Source organism: Sminthopsis crassicaudata, chromosome 4 (assembly GCF_048593235.1).
Source record: "Sminthopsis crassicaudata isolate SCR6 chromosome 4, ASM4859323v1, whole genome shotgun sequence".
In the NCBI taxonomy this organism is placed as follows: Eukaryota; Metazoa; Chordata; class Mammalia; order Dasyuromorphia; family Dasyuridae; genus Sminthopsis; species Sminthopsis crassicaudata.
Window position 1 is genome coordinate 382320810 of NC_133620.1, and position 19998 is coordinate 382340807.

General features: G+C 34.3%; 1 protein-coding gene across 1 annotated transcript in view; it reads left to right on the forward strand.

Moving 5' to 3' along the window:
* Nucleotides 1-19998, forward strand: part of DISC1 (DISC1 scaffold protein) — a 491977-nt gene that overhangs the window by 406553 nt on the left and 65426 nt on the right. Inside the window, exon 10 of the mRNA XM_074262397.1 lies at nucleotides 3467-3527. Within this exon, the coding sequence (XP_074118498.1) occupies nucleotides 3467-3527 (61 nt within the window). The remainder of the gene's footprint in view (nucleotides 1-3466; nucleotides 3528-19998) is intronic.

The following is a 19998-nucleotide window of genomic DNA, read 5'->3' on the forward strand; positions in this document are numbered from 1 at the left end:
GTATCTGAAAGATAACTGAACAGTTTTCTTTTATGATTTCTTGAAATATGCTGTACAGGTTTTTATCTATTCATGGTTTTCAGATAATCCAGTAACCCTAAAATAACCTCACCTTAAACTATTTTAGGTCATTTTTTTTCCTATGAGATATTTCAGATTTTCTTCTACCCTACCTCCTGAAGTTTTTTTTAACTTTTAAAAAATTTTCTTTGTCTCATGGAATCATTAGCTTCCATTTAACCAATTCTAATTTTCAGAGTTATTGTCCTCAGCAGTATTATACCTCTTTTCAAACTCTTAACTTTTGTCTTTCTTTCTTTGTTCTTATCTCTTTCCCCAGTAGTTCCTCTACTGTTCTCTTTGGTTTTTAAAATAGTTTTTAGCTTCTTCTTTCCCTCTCCTAAGAATTCTTGTTGGATTATGTCCAACCACATTTTTCTTTAAGGCTTTGATTGTGGTGGTTGTTGTTGTTGTTGTTGTTGTTGTTGTTTTAACAAATTCTCTTCTTTTGTGTTTATATCTTGAGCTCACCTGTCACCATTCTAGCTCTTTGTAGTCACATTCTTTTTTGTTGCTGTTGTTTGCTCATTCTTTCACCTTCTTAACTTTAGACTCCATATTAGGATTGCATTCTGCACACTTCTGGGAGTCAGTGGGTGTATCTGATCTGATTCCTTTTATATTTTTCTGTTCCTTTCACAGCTCTGACTGGAAGCCTTTAAGCTTTAAGGATCCCCCATGTGGCATAATCGAGGGCAGGGGTGTTGAACATTTGACCTGTGGACCATATAAGACTTGTGAAATTATTTAGTCTGGCCCTTCCAAGGCAACCACATGTGTTGTCATCTATTGTTTAAGTTCTTTGACATTCATTTCATGATGATGAATTTTGTATTTTAATTCTAGAGGGAGTTGCTAGAGTTTACTGAACAAGAGCAGGATATAGTCAGACTTGTAATTTAAGAATATTATTTTGAAAGTTTAATGGATAATGGATTACTCAAGCAAGAGACTTCAGTCAAGGACACCAATTATGAATAACCTAATCTCTCTAACCCTCAGTGTCCTTATCTGTAAAATAAGGAAATTGAATTTAATTTCTAAATTTCTATTCCTAAATCTGGTTATTTTGCATTATTAGGAATGGTTTGTTTTTGTTTGCTTTAATTTGAACTGTAGTTTCATTAGTATAGGGAATTCCAAATAAGGAGACTACTTGAACTAATATATATATTATCCACTCTTGTGAAATTTATAGTCTCAGAAGAAAAGAGAAGAATAATCATTTGCATAGTGCTTTTGATGTGCCAGTTATTTTGCTAGACACCTGTAGATATTACCTCATTTGATATTTATAACAAAGCTGTGAAATAGATACTGTTATTATTTCCATGTTACTGCTGAGGGACTGGTTGAATGATTTGCTAATAAGTGTTTGAAGTTGGATTTGAAATCCAAATCTTGACTCTATATCCAGTTCTATTCAATGCATCTCTTGGCTGCCCGGGGCAATGAGAGGTTCAGTTGACCAAAATCACAGGACTACTAGGTTTTAGATGTCAGGATTGAACCCTTCTTCCCAATTCTAAAGCAAACTCTCTCCTATGTCACACACTCCTATAGTACTGGTTAGGGTGAGTAATTTAAAGATGGTAGCTACATGAACTTGACCAAAATGACTGCTACTCATTCTATTGAGCCCTAAAATTTATGCCTGTGACATACATAATCCTGGATCTACTGTCTTATAGGTGTCTGATCAGGTTGAATGATGAAAGTATTTGCGAGATAAAGAGGAAGGGAAAAAAAAAGAAGAAAAAGATCAGGCTTTCAGGAGTTCTAAGTCATTATTCATGAGCAGTTAATCAATCAAAAAACATTGACTTTGGAACAAGATGTCTAATTCTGTGCAGCTAAAATGAAGCAACACTATTGTGCTGCCTTAATGAAATAGAACACATTTTCAATGTGTTTTGACTTATAGGAAGGTAGGCTCTTGGCACACAAAGTTATGGTACTTTTATATTAGTTAGTGAAAGTGATACCAAAGATTTAGGTCTTTGGAGCTCAGTATCTTCCTGTGAACTTGAGTTGAATGAGAAATAGATTTGTCTTCAGCAATGTATTTTCAAAGTGACCTTGAGGATGCAATCTTAAATTAAAAACAAAACAAAAACAACCCAATAACAACAACCACCCTCCATTCCTCATCCCCCACCCCCAAAGAAGCAAAAGCAAAAACAAACAAAACCAGCCACTCAGGTCAATTGCTATTTCACTTAGGAATTACCTTTTGGGAAACTGAGGTTTTGTGCTAATCAGAATATAGAGGAAATTCAGAAATTTGTTGTGGTTGGCAGATATATGTAATAAAGAAGGAGTGTGAATAAGATGGCAGGGGAGGCAATTGTTTGGCCTACTTCCCTTATATTTTGTTCTTGCTCAACTTTTTTTTTTTTTTTTTTTTTCATGACAATCAAGAAGGGTATTGATAGGCAGGATAGACTTGGTAGTCTTGACATCTACACAGCTCCTGTGGAAATCTTTTGTGCAGAGTCCCCAAAATGTGTATTGGGAACAGAGAACCTTTATTAGGGATCTAACAGGAATTAAAGGGAATTTCCTAACTTTACTTCATACAATTTTTTGAGGGGAGGTAGCATACATAGTAAATTAATACCCAAAATAGTCAAAAGAATAAAATAAATCTCAATGGCATGGCATCCCAGCTGTGCTTTGTTGATCATGGCTAATTGTATCAGCTCCTAGCCTCAGATATAAAATAAAAGAATTGTTAATCTACCCTTATTAGTGTAGAGGCTTTTTAGGGTGAAGCTTTTTAGTTACTGCCCTATTTCAGAGAATTGACAGTCCCCTAAAGATTATCCTGAAAAGCAGAAACCCAGAAGATGTAGTAAAGTTTGGCAATCACAGGATCAACAAGCTGAGCAGATTCAAGGTATATTTAATAGAAAGTAGAGGTGTGTATCTTATGCAAAAACAAGATACCCAGAAATTATGACCTGCCAAGCACAGATTCATCTTTGGTGAATTGAATTGCAAAAGGAACTCATGCACCTTTAAACTCTGAGCAGTAGAATAAGACCAACAATGTTTTATTGAATTGGATTCTTTGCTGATAGTCTCATGAGTATTTTCTCAGTAAAATGGCTATTTATTCTTGGCTACTGATTTCTTCCATTATTTTCTGTCTTCTGACAATCACCAACCTTATTTTTTTGGCTCCCAGACAAGGCACAAAGATGAGATCTTATATGTAGGAAGATATGTGAAGATACTAAGCAAGTCAATTAATCATTCTGAGTTTCAGTTCATATCTGTAAGTTGAAGGGCCTGGACTCTTCATAGAATAAGACATCTTTACTTTTTATATCCATTTTTGAGTGAACTAGGTCAATTTATATGTCTTCTTACATTAACCTTACTTTTTTCCTCCTCCCAACAGAGAAAAGTGTGAAGGAAAATATTGTGAAGTACATGGAAATACTGGAAGATAAATTGCACAGGTAAGGATAATACACAGATAAAATTCTATTAATGAATTCAATCAAACATTTTAAACTGCTTACAATGTGCCATGTACTTAACTAAGTAATAGAGGCACAAAAGGAGACACAAGACAATCCTGACCTCAAGGAACTCACAGTCTACAACATGCAAACACGTATATAAAGAGTAAGTTATGTTCAGCATAAACAGAAAATAATTAATGAAGAGAAGGAACTGGAATTATGAAGAGTTGGAGAAGTTTTCCTGGAAAATTAATTGGGACATAAAGAAAGCATGCAGGTGAGTTGGTGGAGTAGAAGAGGAAGAGCTTTCTCGGCATGGAAGATAGCTAGGATGTCTACAGCTGAGAGATGGAGTGTTTTGTTTGTGGAATAGTCACATGTTTTACAGATATGAAAATATTGAAAAAGTAGGAAAGAGTTAGATTATGAAAGGCTTCCCAAATAGTTTTCTTATAGTTGAATTTACTTAAAATCAATAATATCCTCATGATGTCAATCCAAGTTTTAGGAATCTTGAAAATGTAATTCAGTAAGTACAGTCTCTTTCTATAATAAGTAAACAAGCTATCAGATGAGCTTCGAATACATGGGGAGAACAAGTATCATGTATAGTTATTCCCCATCCCTTTTTTAATACTTTACTTTTTTGGGAGAACCCACATTTTGGAGGAACCTAAATTTTGAGGCTAGGAAGAAATTCCGTGAATTTCATGTTTTAGAATAATAACGAAAATCTTGTTGATGTTGCTAAAACTTGAATTTGTATCTCAATCTGCTTTCTTTTTATTGTCATGGATGAGGGAGTCCTGTGGATTTTATACCAGTTCATGCATGTTTTGGAACAATGAAAAAATGCACATTGTAGGTTCTGTTTTGAATCCTAAATCAAAACTAGCATGAAAATTCCTGGTTCATTTTTTTTATTACTTCAGTAGGAATGCATATTTGAAAAATATACATGTTGTTATAACATATCAAGAAATTTTCAGTTCTTGAAGACACGTCCTTTAAAAAAAAAAGCAACCAAATAAATCACAGCTACTAAGATCTGCTCCTAATTAAGAAAGCAAGTTCTGAAACATAATAAAGACCTTCTTCCTAGATATTTATTTTTGCCGAGACAGTTTGCTACTATTTTGGAAATTGTTAAATAACCTAGGCTATTTCTCAAAGCATTGCCTACTAAAATAGATACTATGGCAGTAGGGACATCTTTCCCTTAAGAGTTTGTAAGAGGAGTCAGATTCCTGAGGTGTACTCTGAAATCTTAATAAGGTCATATTTGTGTCTAACAGTGTGCAAGCAACTTTTAAAAAATCATTGACTTATCATTTGCTTCCACATGAGAAATTTTGGATACCAGAAAGATGGGAGAAACTGGAATCAGTATGACATTGAGACAGCAAAGAGTATATGAGAAGTATCTCCTATTTCTAGGACCTATGCTAATATAAGGTACCTTACAATAATGTTGACTTATCTCCTTCCCCAGTTTGGAGATACCGAGACAAAATATTTTCCTGGTTGTCTTCTTTTGATCATTTTCTTGAAAGCCTCTCTTTGTAACCTTCTGCAACCTTTTCAAAATGAGGAGAAAATGCCACACACATGCCATGATTAATTTTCCTGCTAGATTTAGTAGCACATCAGTCTTTCTTCCTTATTTCCAAATTAACCAAAACATGGCTTATCTGACATTCAAATACACACATATGTTTATGTGCATGAAAAAGATATGTATATCAACAAAATTATGCTATTTAAACAGGAGTCTTTTCTTTTGATATCTTCTTAGTAATTGCTAGTGACCTAATGGTAATTACTAGGTATCAGAAACAATTATCTAGAACTAATTTTCTCTTAATTTATTTGAGTTAAGTTAAAGATTTTGGAATATCTCTCTAGTTGATTGCTCATTTGTAATTTTTTCAGTATCTTTTTTTTTTTTTTTTGAATTTTCAACAATTTCACCATTTTAATTCTTCAATCAAGGGCAGAAATAGCATATTTATCAAATTTGGAACATATAAGTTAACTAAATGTTGCATAGGATCTTAAGAGCAGTTAAGTAGATAGATCTCTGGGCTCAGTCAGGTAGATTTCAGTTCAAATCCAGTCAACAATGGTTAACAAAGAGCCTAGCCCCTTAAATCTTAGGAAATTGGATTTTAGACATTCAAAATTTTTGGCTTATTGACCCAATATGGACTGACAATCTAACTTTTATATCAATAGTCTCAAGCTATTTCTGTGGAAAAGAAGAACTGTAGTCTAGGCGTTAGTTGGGCTTGGAAACTAGTTGAAGGCCAGAAGCAAAGATTAGTCATTTATGATTCAATTTAACTTTAAAATACTTCATTATTGCCTCTTGTTTTTAGGCTCTCATTACATTATCCATATATAATCCCTTTTCCCACCAAATCTTCCCTTGTAACAAAAAAAAAAAAAAAAAAAAAAAAAAAAAAAAAAAAAAAAAAAAGCAAAATCAACACAGGCTCCAATATAGTAATTACATTTAATAACATATTGTACTTCAAATTCATAGCCATCCATGCTTTACTAAGAAAATGGAAATATATTGTTTCATCTTGTCATCCTTTGGAATATCTCTATTTGATAGACCATGTGCAATTTTTTTCACAATTTTCACCAATTTCATCATTTTCATTCATCAATCAAGGGCAGAAGTAGCATATTTTTCAAATTTGGAACATATAACTGCCATAAGATCTTAAGGATAGCTAAATAGGTAGATCTCTGTCTGGGCCCAGAGTCAGGTAGATTTCAGTTCAAATCCAATCTTAGATATTACTAGTTATATGATCCTGGGTAAATAATTTAATCTCTGTCTCAGTCTTTTCATTTGTTGAATGGAAATAATAATTAAGTATATCACTGTGGGTTGTTCTATGAATCAAACGAGATAATAATTGTAAAGTATTTAGCATAGTGCCTGGAACATTTTGAGTGTTATATAAGTGTTAGCTATTATTATCTTGACAAACTAGAATGTGAGACTAAGTCCAGCAAGATGATTTTAATAGGAATAAAGGTAAAGTCTTATATTTCAGTTAAAACAAATTTTATAAACAAGTGATGGATTAACAGTGGCCTGAAAAAGTTTGATGAATTCAGTGGATTGCAAATTCATTATGAGTCAAAAAGCTCATGCACTCAAAAATTATAGCAAGAATTATAATATCCAAAGAGTATTATAATTATAATATACAAAGAGTAGTTCTAAGATATTCTATTCTGATCTGGTGATCCTTAGCTAGTTTATAGAGGTGTTTCTTTTTTTTTTTTTTTTGTTATAGCTTTTTATTTACAAGATATATGCATGGCTAATTTTTCAGCATTGATAATTGTAAAACTTTTTGTTCCAACTTTTCTCCTCCTTCCCCCCCAACCCCCTCCCCCAGATGGCAGGTATTCCAATACAAAGTATATGTTAAAGTATATGTTAAATACAATATATGTATACATGTCCATACAATTGTTTTGCTGTACAAGAAGAATTGGACTTTGAAATAATGTACAATTAACCTGTGAAGGAAATCCAGAATGTAGATGGACAAAAATAGAGGCACTGGGAATTCTATGTAGTGATTCACACTCATTTCCCAGAGTTCTTTCACTGGGTGTAGCTGGTTCTATTCATTACTGCACTATTGGAACTGATTTGGTTCATCTCATTGTCCATCCCCACGTCCATCAGAATTGATCATCATCTAGTATTGTTGTTGAAGTATATAATGATCTCTTGGTCCTGCTCATTTCACTTAGCATCAGTTCGTTCATGTAAGTCTCTCCAGGCCTTTCTGAAATCATCCTGCTGGTCATTTCTTACAGAACAATAATATTCCATAACATTCATATACCACAATTTATTTAGCCATTCTCCAATTGATGGGCATCCAAGTAGTTTCCAATTTCTGGCCACCACAAAGAGGGCTATCACAAACATTCTTGCACATACAGGTCCCTTTCCCAGTAGCAACACTGCTGGATCAAAGAGTATGCACAGTTTGATAACTTTTTGAGCATAGTTCCAAATCGCTCTCCAGAATGGCTTGATGTATTCACAATTCCACCAACAATGTATCAGTATCCCAGTTTTCCAACATCCCCTCCAACTTTCCGCATTATCTTTCCCTGTCATTCTAGCCAATCTGGGTGTCTCATTTTTAACAAAGATGAAATGGAAATTTTCTAAGTGAAAGTGACCAGAACAGAGATCCATTGAAAAAATTAGGGAAATTTAACCTGAGAACATATTTACCTAGAAGAGTAAATGTTGTGTAAGTGTTTTAAGGGTTGGCGTGTGGAAGGTTTTCTCAACTTTGTCCACTGGTACAAGCAAAAAAAAGAAATGTATTTGAGTTTAATGTTAGAAAAAAAAAAAAAGTTTTTTTCCAATATTTTGAGCCATCCAAAAGTTGAATAGCCTGTCTCAGTAGGTTTTGCACATTCCCTGTTAAAGACAGATAAGCCAGGGGAAATAAAGATATATTTTTTTCAACTTAAAAATTAGATAGTCAAAAATCCATGAGGAAATAGAATAAAATTCAAGCTAACCCTCTTTGAGGGAAATTAGGTTTGGAAATCACAAGTTGAGAATACTTGTGAACTGAATGGACTGTTTCTCCCCTAGGATTTAACAGAAGAACCTCTCATAAGCTTGTGTCTAGGTGCCAGAGTTATATTTAAAATCATTTGCTATTTTGAAAACAAACAAACCAACTCATATGAGGTGGCTTTACAATTTTTTTTCCCTATTTTGAAGTGTTTAAAGCTATGCAAAGATAGATGACCAGGATGGCAGGACAAAAATGGAGGTCTGCTTGAAGTCCTTACTTAGTTCTTTTATAGGAAAGAAATTTTCTGGATAGATAGACTGATTGATCAATATATAGATTGATTGATAGAACATTTATTAATACACTTAGTGTAATATTAATAATATTAATACACTTAGTGTATTCAAGACATTATTAGAATCATTGGAAAAGAAATATGACTTTCTCCTCCAGAGCCATCTGGATCCAGTGGCCAGATGTAAATCAGGAAGAGTACAGATTGCTCTAGATTTAGTGGGAGCTCCTGACTTTTTAAGCTAAGGTCTTTAATAAGTATTAGTTTGGCTGAAGCAACACCCATTCAGTGATTAAAGTTACATAAGAAAGGAAGCAGAGAATGGCCTCTTAAAAAAATTCAATCTGGTACCACTACACACCTCTCAGATTGGCTAAGATGACAGGAAAAGATAATGACAAATGTTGGAGGGGATGTGGGAAAACTGGGCCACTGATACATTGTTGAAGGAATTGTGAAGGGATCCAGCCATTCTGGAGAGCAGTTTGGAACTATGATCAAACAGTTATCAAATTGTGCATATTCTTTGAAGGGAAAATTTGGAACATAAGGTCTTGAAAGGGTCAATGTTGAAAAATTATCCATGCATATGTTTTGAAAATAAAAATCTTTAAAAAAAGAAATAACACATGTGAAAAAAAATAAAAAAGAAAGGGAGAAAGAAAAAAGTTGGAACTCAAAATTTTATAAAAATAACAATACTATTAAAATAAAAAATTTAAAAATTAAAAAAAACTCACAACAATAACAAAATGACAATTGTATGCTTTAATATGTATTCAGATTCTATAGTTGTTTCTCTGGATGTACATAGTATTTTTCATCATTAGTCTGTTGTAGATCATTGTATTTCTGAGAAGTGCAAAGTCTATCAAATTTGATCATCTATACAGTGTTACTGTGTATAGAGTTTTTGTTCTGCTCACTTAAAAAAAATCAGTCTGCAAGGGGAAAACATGAGATTATATTTTAAAGAAGGAAAAACATATATAAAAGGGAACTGAAGGAATTCAGGGCATGGAAGTGAGGGGAAGAGAGTCAAGTTGGGAGAATAGGCTGCTGAAAATGGAGGTTCCTCATGCCCTGATATATAAAATCCCATATCTCATTAAATGGAATTTGCTTAATGTTAAATAAAGGGTACTGTTGACATTTATTTCATGGATATGAATTATATAAACAGCCAATCTGCATATTTCAGGGCCTTAGATTGACTCTTAGAATTTATTCACAATGGGATTTGCTTTGGGGTATCAGGAATTATGGGGAGGTTCCCTAAATGTGCTTCTCCTTTTCCCTAATTTAATATCTAAGTTTTTACCTATGGAGAGGTCTCATTTGTGTTTGTTATCATTTCCATATGCTCCAGGCTGCCTGTTCTTTATCAAGCCATCAGAAAAAAAAAAAAAAAAAAACTTAGGTGAGGAGAGCAGCTGGAAGGCCTTTTTCTGTGCAGCCTTCCAGAGTCAGTGGCTAAATCTTGCCCTGTGAAACATAGAGAGTGGTCTGCCAAGGAGGCAGAAGCTGAGCCTGCATGAAATGATGGGGTATCCTGTAGTCTGTTTTCCTTGTTCTCTAATCTTACTGTCATGCAACTGAGCCAGGAAAGTTAAAACTTTCTGCTTTGACAGTGGAGGCTCTGGCCCTTCCTTTTCTTTGAGGTTTAGAGTCATCAAAACTTTAAATTTAAGCTTCTTGGCTCTCATAATCAAATCTGGTTTTATCTTCATTAAGTCTACAATTCATAGAGGCATTTCTTAGGTTCATAGATGGGTTGAGTTTTCCTATAGATTTTATTTCCAACCTATCAAAAGTATCTGGGAGAAAATGAATTACTATCAAATATATCTCATGTCTTCAGGTATCAGTGGCCAAGTCTCTTCTACTGTGGCAGATGTTTTCATATATACAAACATATATACATGCACATGTACATATGATACATTTCCTTTTCTCTCCCTCTTTCTTTCCATTTCTCAATAGTATTTCCATTTGCTCTTTGAGATCATAACCTACATACAAAATACACATTCGAATGTAATCTATATTATCATGAAGCTAGTAAATACCAGGTCAAAGGTACTTTTAATGTCATAAAGATAATGAAGATTTTTAAAAATCTTATTATAAATTAACTTGAAATCTTAGAAATTACTTTTATCTTGTTAATTAGATGTAAAATAAGTAGAGGGGTCATTGGGGTTTCTGGCCAGGCTTTATTATTATTAGTAATGGCAACTATGGCCAACTCTAATACCTCTAGCTCTTTTTTAGCTACTTGAACTGGATGTTTCAGTGGGCATAATTATACATATACAAATGATATTTCCCAAACAGGGAGAGGATATTATATGGTATTACATATATGCCTCTTCCTCTCATGACATTCTATCTTCATCTTAAATTTTAAAGAAGGAACCCCCAAAAGTACTAGGAGAAACCTGAAGAGAATGGGGAAATTTTTAGCTGGACTGGAGGAGGAAGAATCAGGGAAAATAACCCATAGGATGTAGCACGTGATTAGGACCTAAAAGGAAGAATGGGACTAAAACAGATGGAGATCATTCCAAAAAGAGCAGATGGCAGGAACACAGAGATAGGAGAGGGCAGGACAATAATACAGATGGTGAGTAATTCAGTTTGACAAGAAGGGGAATAATATAAAACAAGTAAAAGTAAGGTTGGGACTAGATCACTGACAGCCTTGAATGCCAGGATCAGGAATTTAGGCTTTTTTCAGTAAGCATTATGGACCCACTAAGGTTTTTGAGTGATGTGATCAGAGTAACGTTAGGACAATAATTCAAGTAGTGGTTTATAAAAAAGTAGAGAGAATAGACTAGAGGATTTGGAGGCTATTTTAAGAGAGGAGAAGAGATAAGAGCTTAAACTTGGGTAGTTTATAATAAAAGTGAAAAAAAAGGGCTATGTTTAGAGAAGACAGATGAGAGTATAGGAAGGAGTGAAGAAAAAAATGAGTTTAGTATCCTGGGATTTACGTTAAGATCTTCAAACAGAAATAAATACCATATAATCATTTTTGAGGTTTGGGTTTTTCTTTTTAAACATGACAGTTGAAGGCATCATAAAATTCTTATTCTAGATATGTTGCTACTAATCTTCACTAACTAGTCCTTGCAATGAATTTTGAACTTTTGACTCAATTCACAGGCAAGGCTTAGAAATGAATGAGATGTTCAAAGATCCTAGACATGATTAAAAGAAAAAGGATGGAGAGATTACAAAATTTCTTATATTCTTACTTCATCCATTTTCAATGGCATCATACATTAAAATGAGTCTGGGAGTTCCTGAGATTAGAACAAGGTGTCCCAGGTTCAAGAGGCAGCCCTCTTGAGGTTCAAAAATTAAGGAAGAATATGTATTCAGGCTCCTATTGCAAACTCTGGCTAAAAAGTGAGGGAGAGTTTGTGAAAGAGAGGAAAAAGGAGGGTATACATAGACAGGCAGAACCTTGGCCAAACAGAACCATTTACATCAGGAGAAGTCTCAGGATGTTTGAATTGGGTCACCCCCCCAAAGAAGGGTCAAATGAATAGATTAATGGGATAAAAAGGGAGTGGGCCCAGTGACTTAGGTTCAACTAATTTGCATATTAGTTTTACTTGAGCCTCCCCTAAGGTGGTTCCTATTAGGCCTTATGATTTACCCATATAATCTCCACTCCTAGGGAGGCTGAGGTGGATGGGTTTTTTGTGTTTGTCAGTTTTTCACTGCAATGTGCTAAGCTAATATGGTGGAGCTTCTTCTCTGAGAAGGTAGGGGGCAAGTTCAGTGTAGGAAAATGGAGTAAGTCAAAGCTTCTATACCAATTAATGGTGGACTCTAGCCTCTGATTAGCATTGTAAATCTAGCCTAAGCAGGATAAAAAGTCCCTGTCTTTAAAAAACAAAAACAAATAAACAAAACCCAAAACACTTGCTCCCTTGATATGTAGAAATTGTTTGATTTATCTCATTCCTAGAATGTTTTGGACATCTAACACTTTTCCCAGAAAATCACTGCCAGATTAATCTCCCCAAAAACAATTTCATCAAATTTTGTCTTTATTTAAAAACCTTTGATGGCTCTCTATTTTTTATTGGACAAATTATAGACCCTTGTCATTAAAAACTTCCATGATCTGACTTAAAACTACATTTCTCACATTATTGCCCACTGTCCTGATAGTTTGAGTTCCTGTCCCATGTCACCAACTATCTAGAGGATACTTGAGACTGCATACCCCATAAGACTTAACTCCTTCCCCATATTATTCCTCTTCCAAATTTCCCTATTTCTGTAGAGGGAACCTTCATCCAAGTGCCCAAACAAGCAAGCTTGGAGTCGTCCTTGACTCTTTGTTCTCTCTGATTCCTGCTTCCCTCCCCTCATATCAACAGGTTTTGTTGATTCTATCTACACAGGACCTCTCACATATCCATTCCTTTCTCTCCTCTCATATAACCGTTACTCTAACTTAGTTCCTCTTTCCTGAACTATTGCAGTAGCCTCCTAAATGGTTTTCTTGATTCAGGTATCTGCTTTTTTCAATCCATCTTCCTTTACACAGCTGATTTTCCTAAACCATGAATCTGACCACAGCATCTCCCTATGCAATAAACTTTAATTTGTTGAAAATAAATCCTCTTGGTACTTAACAATTGGGCTCTAGATTACATTTGTAGACTTAAGCATTATTCTCCTTCAATTATTCTATAGTTCAAGTAAACTAATGTCCTTCCTGTTCTTTGCATATGGCATTCTATCCTGTGAATCTTTTCCTTTACAAGGTATCCCCATTTCTGGAAAAAAAAATTCCTTACCTTTTCTTTTTAGATTCTCAAAGATCATTTCAAAATCCATTTCCTTTATGGGGTTTCTTTGACTTGTCACCTTTACATTAAATATGTGTATTTCATATATGCTTAATATATACATGTTTTCTCACCAATAGAATGTTTCTTGATATCAGGAATTACTTTTTTGTATAGTATACCTCCCAATTCACATTGCATTATAAAGTACTATATAAAATATAGTTCTTGTCAGCAAGAAACTTACATTCTGTTGATAGTATATGCTAAGTATAATCCTGAGGGTTTATGGCTTATGATATGATGCTCCTGAACCCCTCCAATTTCAATGTAGTTGTTGATATCAATTAGCTTCTAGAAAAGAATATTACTGAGAAGGTAGAGCAAAAATAATAATTATACAACATTTCTCCCATCTTGGAGGCAAACTCTTCCTTTGCACAAGAATACTAGGTCTCCAGTAAAAGTGATCTCAAACTTACAATATGATGACATTCATAGGGCTAAGGGATACCTACTTCCTCCTGTCTCTAGAAAGTCTTTTCTCACTATAGAATATTATCCTATAAGGATGGCTGTATTATGGACTTGGAGAATTGGTGCTTTTCTAGAATCCTTAGCCAGCAGTACTCTCCCTCACAAGAGATTCTTCTTCATCCTTGGGGAACTATCAATCATCTCCCTCTGCAGACACTTCTTGACTGACCTTTACTAATCATCTTGTTAGTGGGACTTCTGATGACTCTATGGACCACCTGAACTCCGAGAACTCACAAAAGAATGAGAGGTGACAGACTGAGAGTGGGGTGGGTCAGAAAGCAACTAACTCTCCCTCTCTTCACTTTTTCTTTTCCCAATAGAAAAACATACACAGCAGCTCAAAGCAACTCTCGTCACTTGAAGGTCTCCAGGGAAGCGAGAGGGAGATCATTTGCTCAAACCTTTTGCATACACACATAGTTCTGGCTCAGCCTCTCCTGAGTCATCATCCCCTCAGCCTCCAGATCAAATTAGAAAGATTTTGGTCGCAGGACTCCAAACTCTCAATCACTCATAATTGGAAACTGCCTACCCAAAGTTTCATGTGTTGGATTGGAACCAACCAAAGAATACCTGGCACATTCTCGCTCTAACCCACCATGAAGGGCAAATTCAAGTATTCTCGAAGGATCTGGCTCTTATTGGCCAGTTTGCTTTCCTATTATGTTTGCATCTCTAGTGCTTCCCTACCACTTGGCATATAGAAAATGAAGACATAAAAATGCTTATCAATTGGTTTATTTGTGAAACTACAAAAGTCTATTTTATTTTGCTAGAGTTTACTGGCCTTTCTTTATCTGTACGTTTTTCTCATGCTCTTCCAGGGCAGCCATCCACTTTCATCTTAGCTTGTGAATCTTCCCCCTATGTGATAATAGCTTACATAACTAAGTACTTTTCTCAAAATAACCTAGCTAGGCAGGTATTTAAATAATAATGATATACAAATCCTTTAATTCTTCCAATTTATTTTCTGGTGTACAAAATGGAGATTTAATATATGTGCTTTCTACTTTATAAACTTATTGGAAGGAAAATAGTTTTAAACCTTAAAGTAAATGTGGTGTTATTGTTATCATCCCTACTTAATGTATTAAAATGGAGGTTCAGAATGACAAAAAGGTGGATAATATTAATAACAACCTATATTTCTATAGCTTTAATCTTTTCAAGGTACTATATATATATATATATTCTTGCTATTTGTAATAACATTATAAGGAAAGTTCTAATATTATCCTCATTTTATAGAAGAGGGAACTGAGGAAATGATTTGTACAAAGTCACTCAGCTAGTAAGTGTCTGAGATTGAATGCAGGTCTTCCTTACTCCAAGTACAGTGTCCAATGAAAAACTATATTAGTTTTCACATCTAAATCACCTAAATGCAAGTATTGTGTTCTCTGTGCTACATGCTGTCCTCCTGCCTGTCTTTACTATAAAAATTGTTCCCATCATTCAAAACTCAGTTTAAATCTCCATGTCTTTGAATCCTTCTCTGATCTGGATTCAAATCCCATTTCTGTCGCATACTAATTGTATGACTATCAACAAGTTATTTATTCACCCAGGATTTCTGTTATCCAGCCGAGAGTTGTCTTTCCTTCCTCAGAATTTCTATACAGTAAGAAATCCATTCCTGATTTGAAACTACTAGTTAGCTTTGGTCTTTAGATGCAACATTTTTCCCCTAATGTAGAATTGGTTTAGATACTTACTAGCTATGTGAACCTGGGTTAAGTCACTTATTCTCTGTCAGCCCCAGGTTCCTCAGTCATAGAATGTAGATAATATTAGTAGCTTCCCAGGGTTATTGTGAAAAATCACATGAGATGATGAAAAATGCTTTCTACCTTGAGAGAGAGAGAACTGACATGAGTGCAGAATGAAGAATCTTTTTTTCCACTTTATTTGTCTTGCTTTTTTTTGCAACATAATCACTGTGGAAATGTTTTGCATGACTTCACTTGTATAATAGGAATCATATTGCTTGCCTTCTCAATGAGTGGGATAGAGGTTGGAGGGAGGGAAAGAATTTTAAATTGAAAAAAAAAAAGTACTATGAAAATGAGATAATTTGGGAAGCTAAGGACTTGGGGAAAACCTGAGTTCAAATCCAGCATCCTCAGGCCCTTATCTGTAGGAACTAGAATAAATCAATTAACTTTTTTCAGCTTCAGTTTCCATAAAATGGAATAATTATAGCACCTATCTCACAGGATTGTTATGAGGATCATAGGAGATAGATTTGTAATTTGTTTAACATAGCTCCTGGAATCTGGTAGATAATAAATAAATCACATTCCCTTCTCCTCATACCCAATCCAAGATGCCCTCAAAGACTGATGACAGATAAACTGATATCCTTGTGAGGAGATGCTAATAACATGTCATGAGCAGAATGTAGACTTTGGATTGATTTTGTGGTCCTCATGTGGTCCTTTTGTGGTTTCTTACTTGGTTCTGTTTCTCTACTTCATAAACAACAAAACATTTTGGAAACAACACAGTGGGCGGTCTCTCTTTATACAAATATTGTTCTAAATACTGAAGATAAAACAATCAGCAAAAAATATAGTTCCTGTTCTCAAGGAGCTTATAGTTTAAGAAGGGAAGTCATTATATAAAAGAGGTTGAGAAGGGAAGGATGGTTAAAATAACTTACATAGGCATTGAGATAATATTAGGACATTATATTAAAAATATTTAGGTAATATTATTAAGAGAAAATTAAATAAGAAATGACATTATAATTAGTAATAATTTTGTATTTCTATATTTTCCTAATTTATTTTCAGATCTCTGAGTGATTTAATACTCTTTTACTCAGAAGCTTTTTTCCCTAAAACGTTTAAATTATGTATCATTCAAAAACTAAATACAGTTGCTTAGAGAAAAAAAAAAAAAGAAAACAAAGTTATTTTTATTTTTAGCCCTGAATTTCCCCAAAAAATTCCCTTTCTGAAAGCTTTTCCTTTAGGGTAAAAAGAGACAAGCAAATTTCTATTTCACATACCTTGTTCTTGGAGAAAGAGAGAGAAACAAGAGGAAGGAAGGAAGGATGGATGGAAGGAGGGAAGGAAGAGAGTAAGAAAAGAAGGGAGGGAAGGAGAAAGAAGGGAAGCAGGAAAAAAGAAAGGAGAGGCTTTCTTTTAAGAGTTTTCCTCTTGTTATTACCAATGCAATTTACAGCACTTAAAACCTTCTTCATGCATAATCCAAAAGATACACACACACACACACACACACACACACACACACACACACACACACACACACATCCCTTCCCTTTTATTTCTTCAAACTAAAAATCAGTCTAGGTTGTCCAAAAGAATTGTTTCTCATACTTGATTCCCTTTTCTTTTCATAAAAAGATCTTAAGTCCAAATGGTGATTTGTTTTAGGTACATATGACTGGATATTCGATTTCTACCACTACTATCTAAATTTTTTTTTTTTTTTTTTTTTTGCTGCTTATGATTTTTTTAATATTAAATCTAAATAAAGAGACAAAGGGCTGTATAACATGACTTGGGACTTTTTCAACTTGTATCCACCTCAGATTCCAGCTTTTAACTATAGTGGCATTTGAGGATAGTACTTTTGACTCTATGTGTTATTCATATCTATCATGTATTTGGGCTTCTGGTCTTAACTAATTCATACATCAGAATTCGAAAGCCCAAGAAGTTATGGCCACAGAATGGGAAAAGGAAGGACAACCCCTACTGTTTTTAGGTGAAGAAAAAAAAAAAAAAAGATTTCATATTGAGCAAATCATTTCACCTCTGAATTTTACCTTCCTTATGTATTGATGGCATTATAGCATGGGGCTACCTACTTCAAAGATTTGATATAGGAATCAGATAATATAAAATACCTGGAAATCTTCAAACACGGTGCAAGTTGTTTTCCTATTAACTTTTAGATTTGGTTTACATTGGTTTACATTCACTCCATGCTACTTATTACCCTCTGAAACATTTTTTGTGAGATCATATGACCTTATCTAAGGCTACAAGGATGTTAAGGGAGATTCAGTCTAAAAAAGACAAGGGATGGCTATGTAGAATTTAGAATAATCTGAATAAAGACAAATCATATGGAGCTCATGATGTCAGTAAATAAGAAGATATAGAAAGAAGAGAGGCCTGGGCAGCCTTGAAGAACATTTATAGTTAAGGAGCATGATATAGATGACGAACTAGCAAAGGAAACAGAGGACTGGTCATGTATAAGAGAAATGGAAAACAGCATAGAGAAAAAAAAAAATCAAAGAAAGGAGAAAGAGTTCAAGAGGAATGGAAGAAAGGAAAGGGAAAGGGAACAAACATTTATTTAAGCATCTCATTTGATCCTCACAACAACTCTACCAGGTAGGTGCTATTATTATTCCCTTTTTACAATTGAGAAAAGTGAGGCTTAAGTTAAGTGACCTGCTGGGGTCACAGTAAGTAAAGAACAACTCCTCCTAAAGGAATTTTCAATATTCTGTTCACTTTATCTATTGTCCTTTTCTACAAAGAGATTAAATAGAATATAGATTGAGGAAAGGGCATTGGAGTTGACAATTCAGAGATCCTTGGTAACTTTGATGAAAGTAGTGAATCGTTTCAGCTGCATGAGAAGGAAGGATACCAAATTGTGAAGGTTCTCAAAGTGAGTGAGAAGGGATAAAAAGATAAAGGATACAGATATCCCTTTACTCAAAAGATTTTGGCTGCAAAGTGAGAAGACACATAGGAGAATAGTCTGAGGGAATAGTAAGTGTTCATAAGGAGTTCTTAGGGTAGGAGAGATTTGAGAGTGTTTATTGGGAAGGAGCCTGTAGAAATGAAGAGACTGAAGATTAGAGAGAATAAACGGATGATATGGGGAGTAATCTGCTGGAAAAGAAATGAAAGGTTCATTTAAAGGTTTGGCTGAGGTGAGAAGAAGGATCACTTTTTAGTTAGGAACTACAATAGTGGAGAGAATGAGTGAGAGATGATTTCAAGAGACTTTGGGATATAGTGATGTAGAAGAGAGGAACTCCATAATAGTCTCTTTTCTCAATCAAATATGAGGTAAGTTACCAAGAAAAGGGAGAAGTTGTGAGAAAGGGAAGGTAAGGGAGTCTCAAGGAGAGGCTTGGAATTGTCTTTAGAAGTATCAGGTATAGCAAATCGATTACAGATGAGTAAAAGTTTGTCTTTGCTATACTGAAGTCCTAATTGACATCAGATAGAATAGATTTGTATTACTTCTAGATAGCTTAGTTACATGATTATCTTCAGTTTCATTTAATAGTGAGTGACTAAGGTAGATGGTAGGAGTAATCCAGGATTGGGTTAGAAAATATTTGTCAAGTGGAAAGTTACTCTGGGATTCTAAGATCAGGGCCTAAAATGACAACTTGAAAATCTACCTTTCATTTTCATTTAAATTTACTATATGATCAATACCAGAGCTAATGATTTACTGGTCTTAGCAGCCATTGTTATTACCAAAACTTTATCCCTTAATCATTTATGTATTTATTCCCCTATTCAACACTTTTTATTGAACTCTAGCTATGTAAATCAAGAGTGAATCCTTGGCTTCATGGAGCTCATAATCTTTGGGGTAAGAGGAAGACATGAACATTTGCAATAATTATTTAGTAAATATAATCCACAATGGGATATGATGAGGTAAAAGGTGCTATTGAAAGTTTCATGGAGAGAATATTAGATGGAAGAGGATTGTATATGTTGCTATAAAAAGAAGAAATCCTCATCACTAAAGCTGAAGACAGAAGAAGGGAAGATGGATTCTCTGAGGAGAGGAGAATAAAACTGAAAGTGGAAAGATTTTTTTTTTTTTTTTAATATTGAATGGTAGAGGGGTGGGGGGAAGGAAAGAGTGTTGGGAATTGAGACTTCCTGGCCTGGAAGATGATTGAAATGATGATACTGCCCACTGAAATCAGTTAATAGATTTATTTATTGACTTCCAATGCTAAAAGTGAATGATTACTAGGGAACAAAGATAAGTAACTCTGTCTCTGAGATGTATCAGTTCTTATAGATGCTGTATTTCACTCAATTGTACTAAGAAAAATGTTTAGTTAGGATTGTGTTTATATTTTCTTTTTCCATGATTCCATATTATTTATGTCTCTATACTAGAATATGTCATAATGGACACATTTTATTACATCCATCTTATTTTAAAATTCAACATTCTTTTAAGAAGATTTTATTAATTGCCTA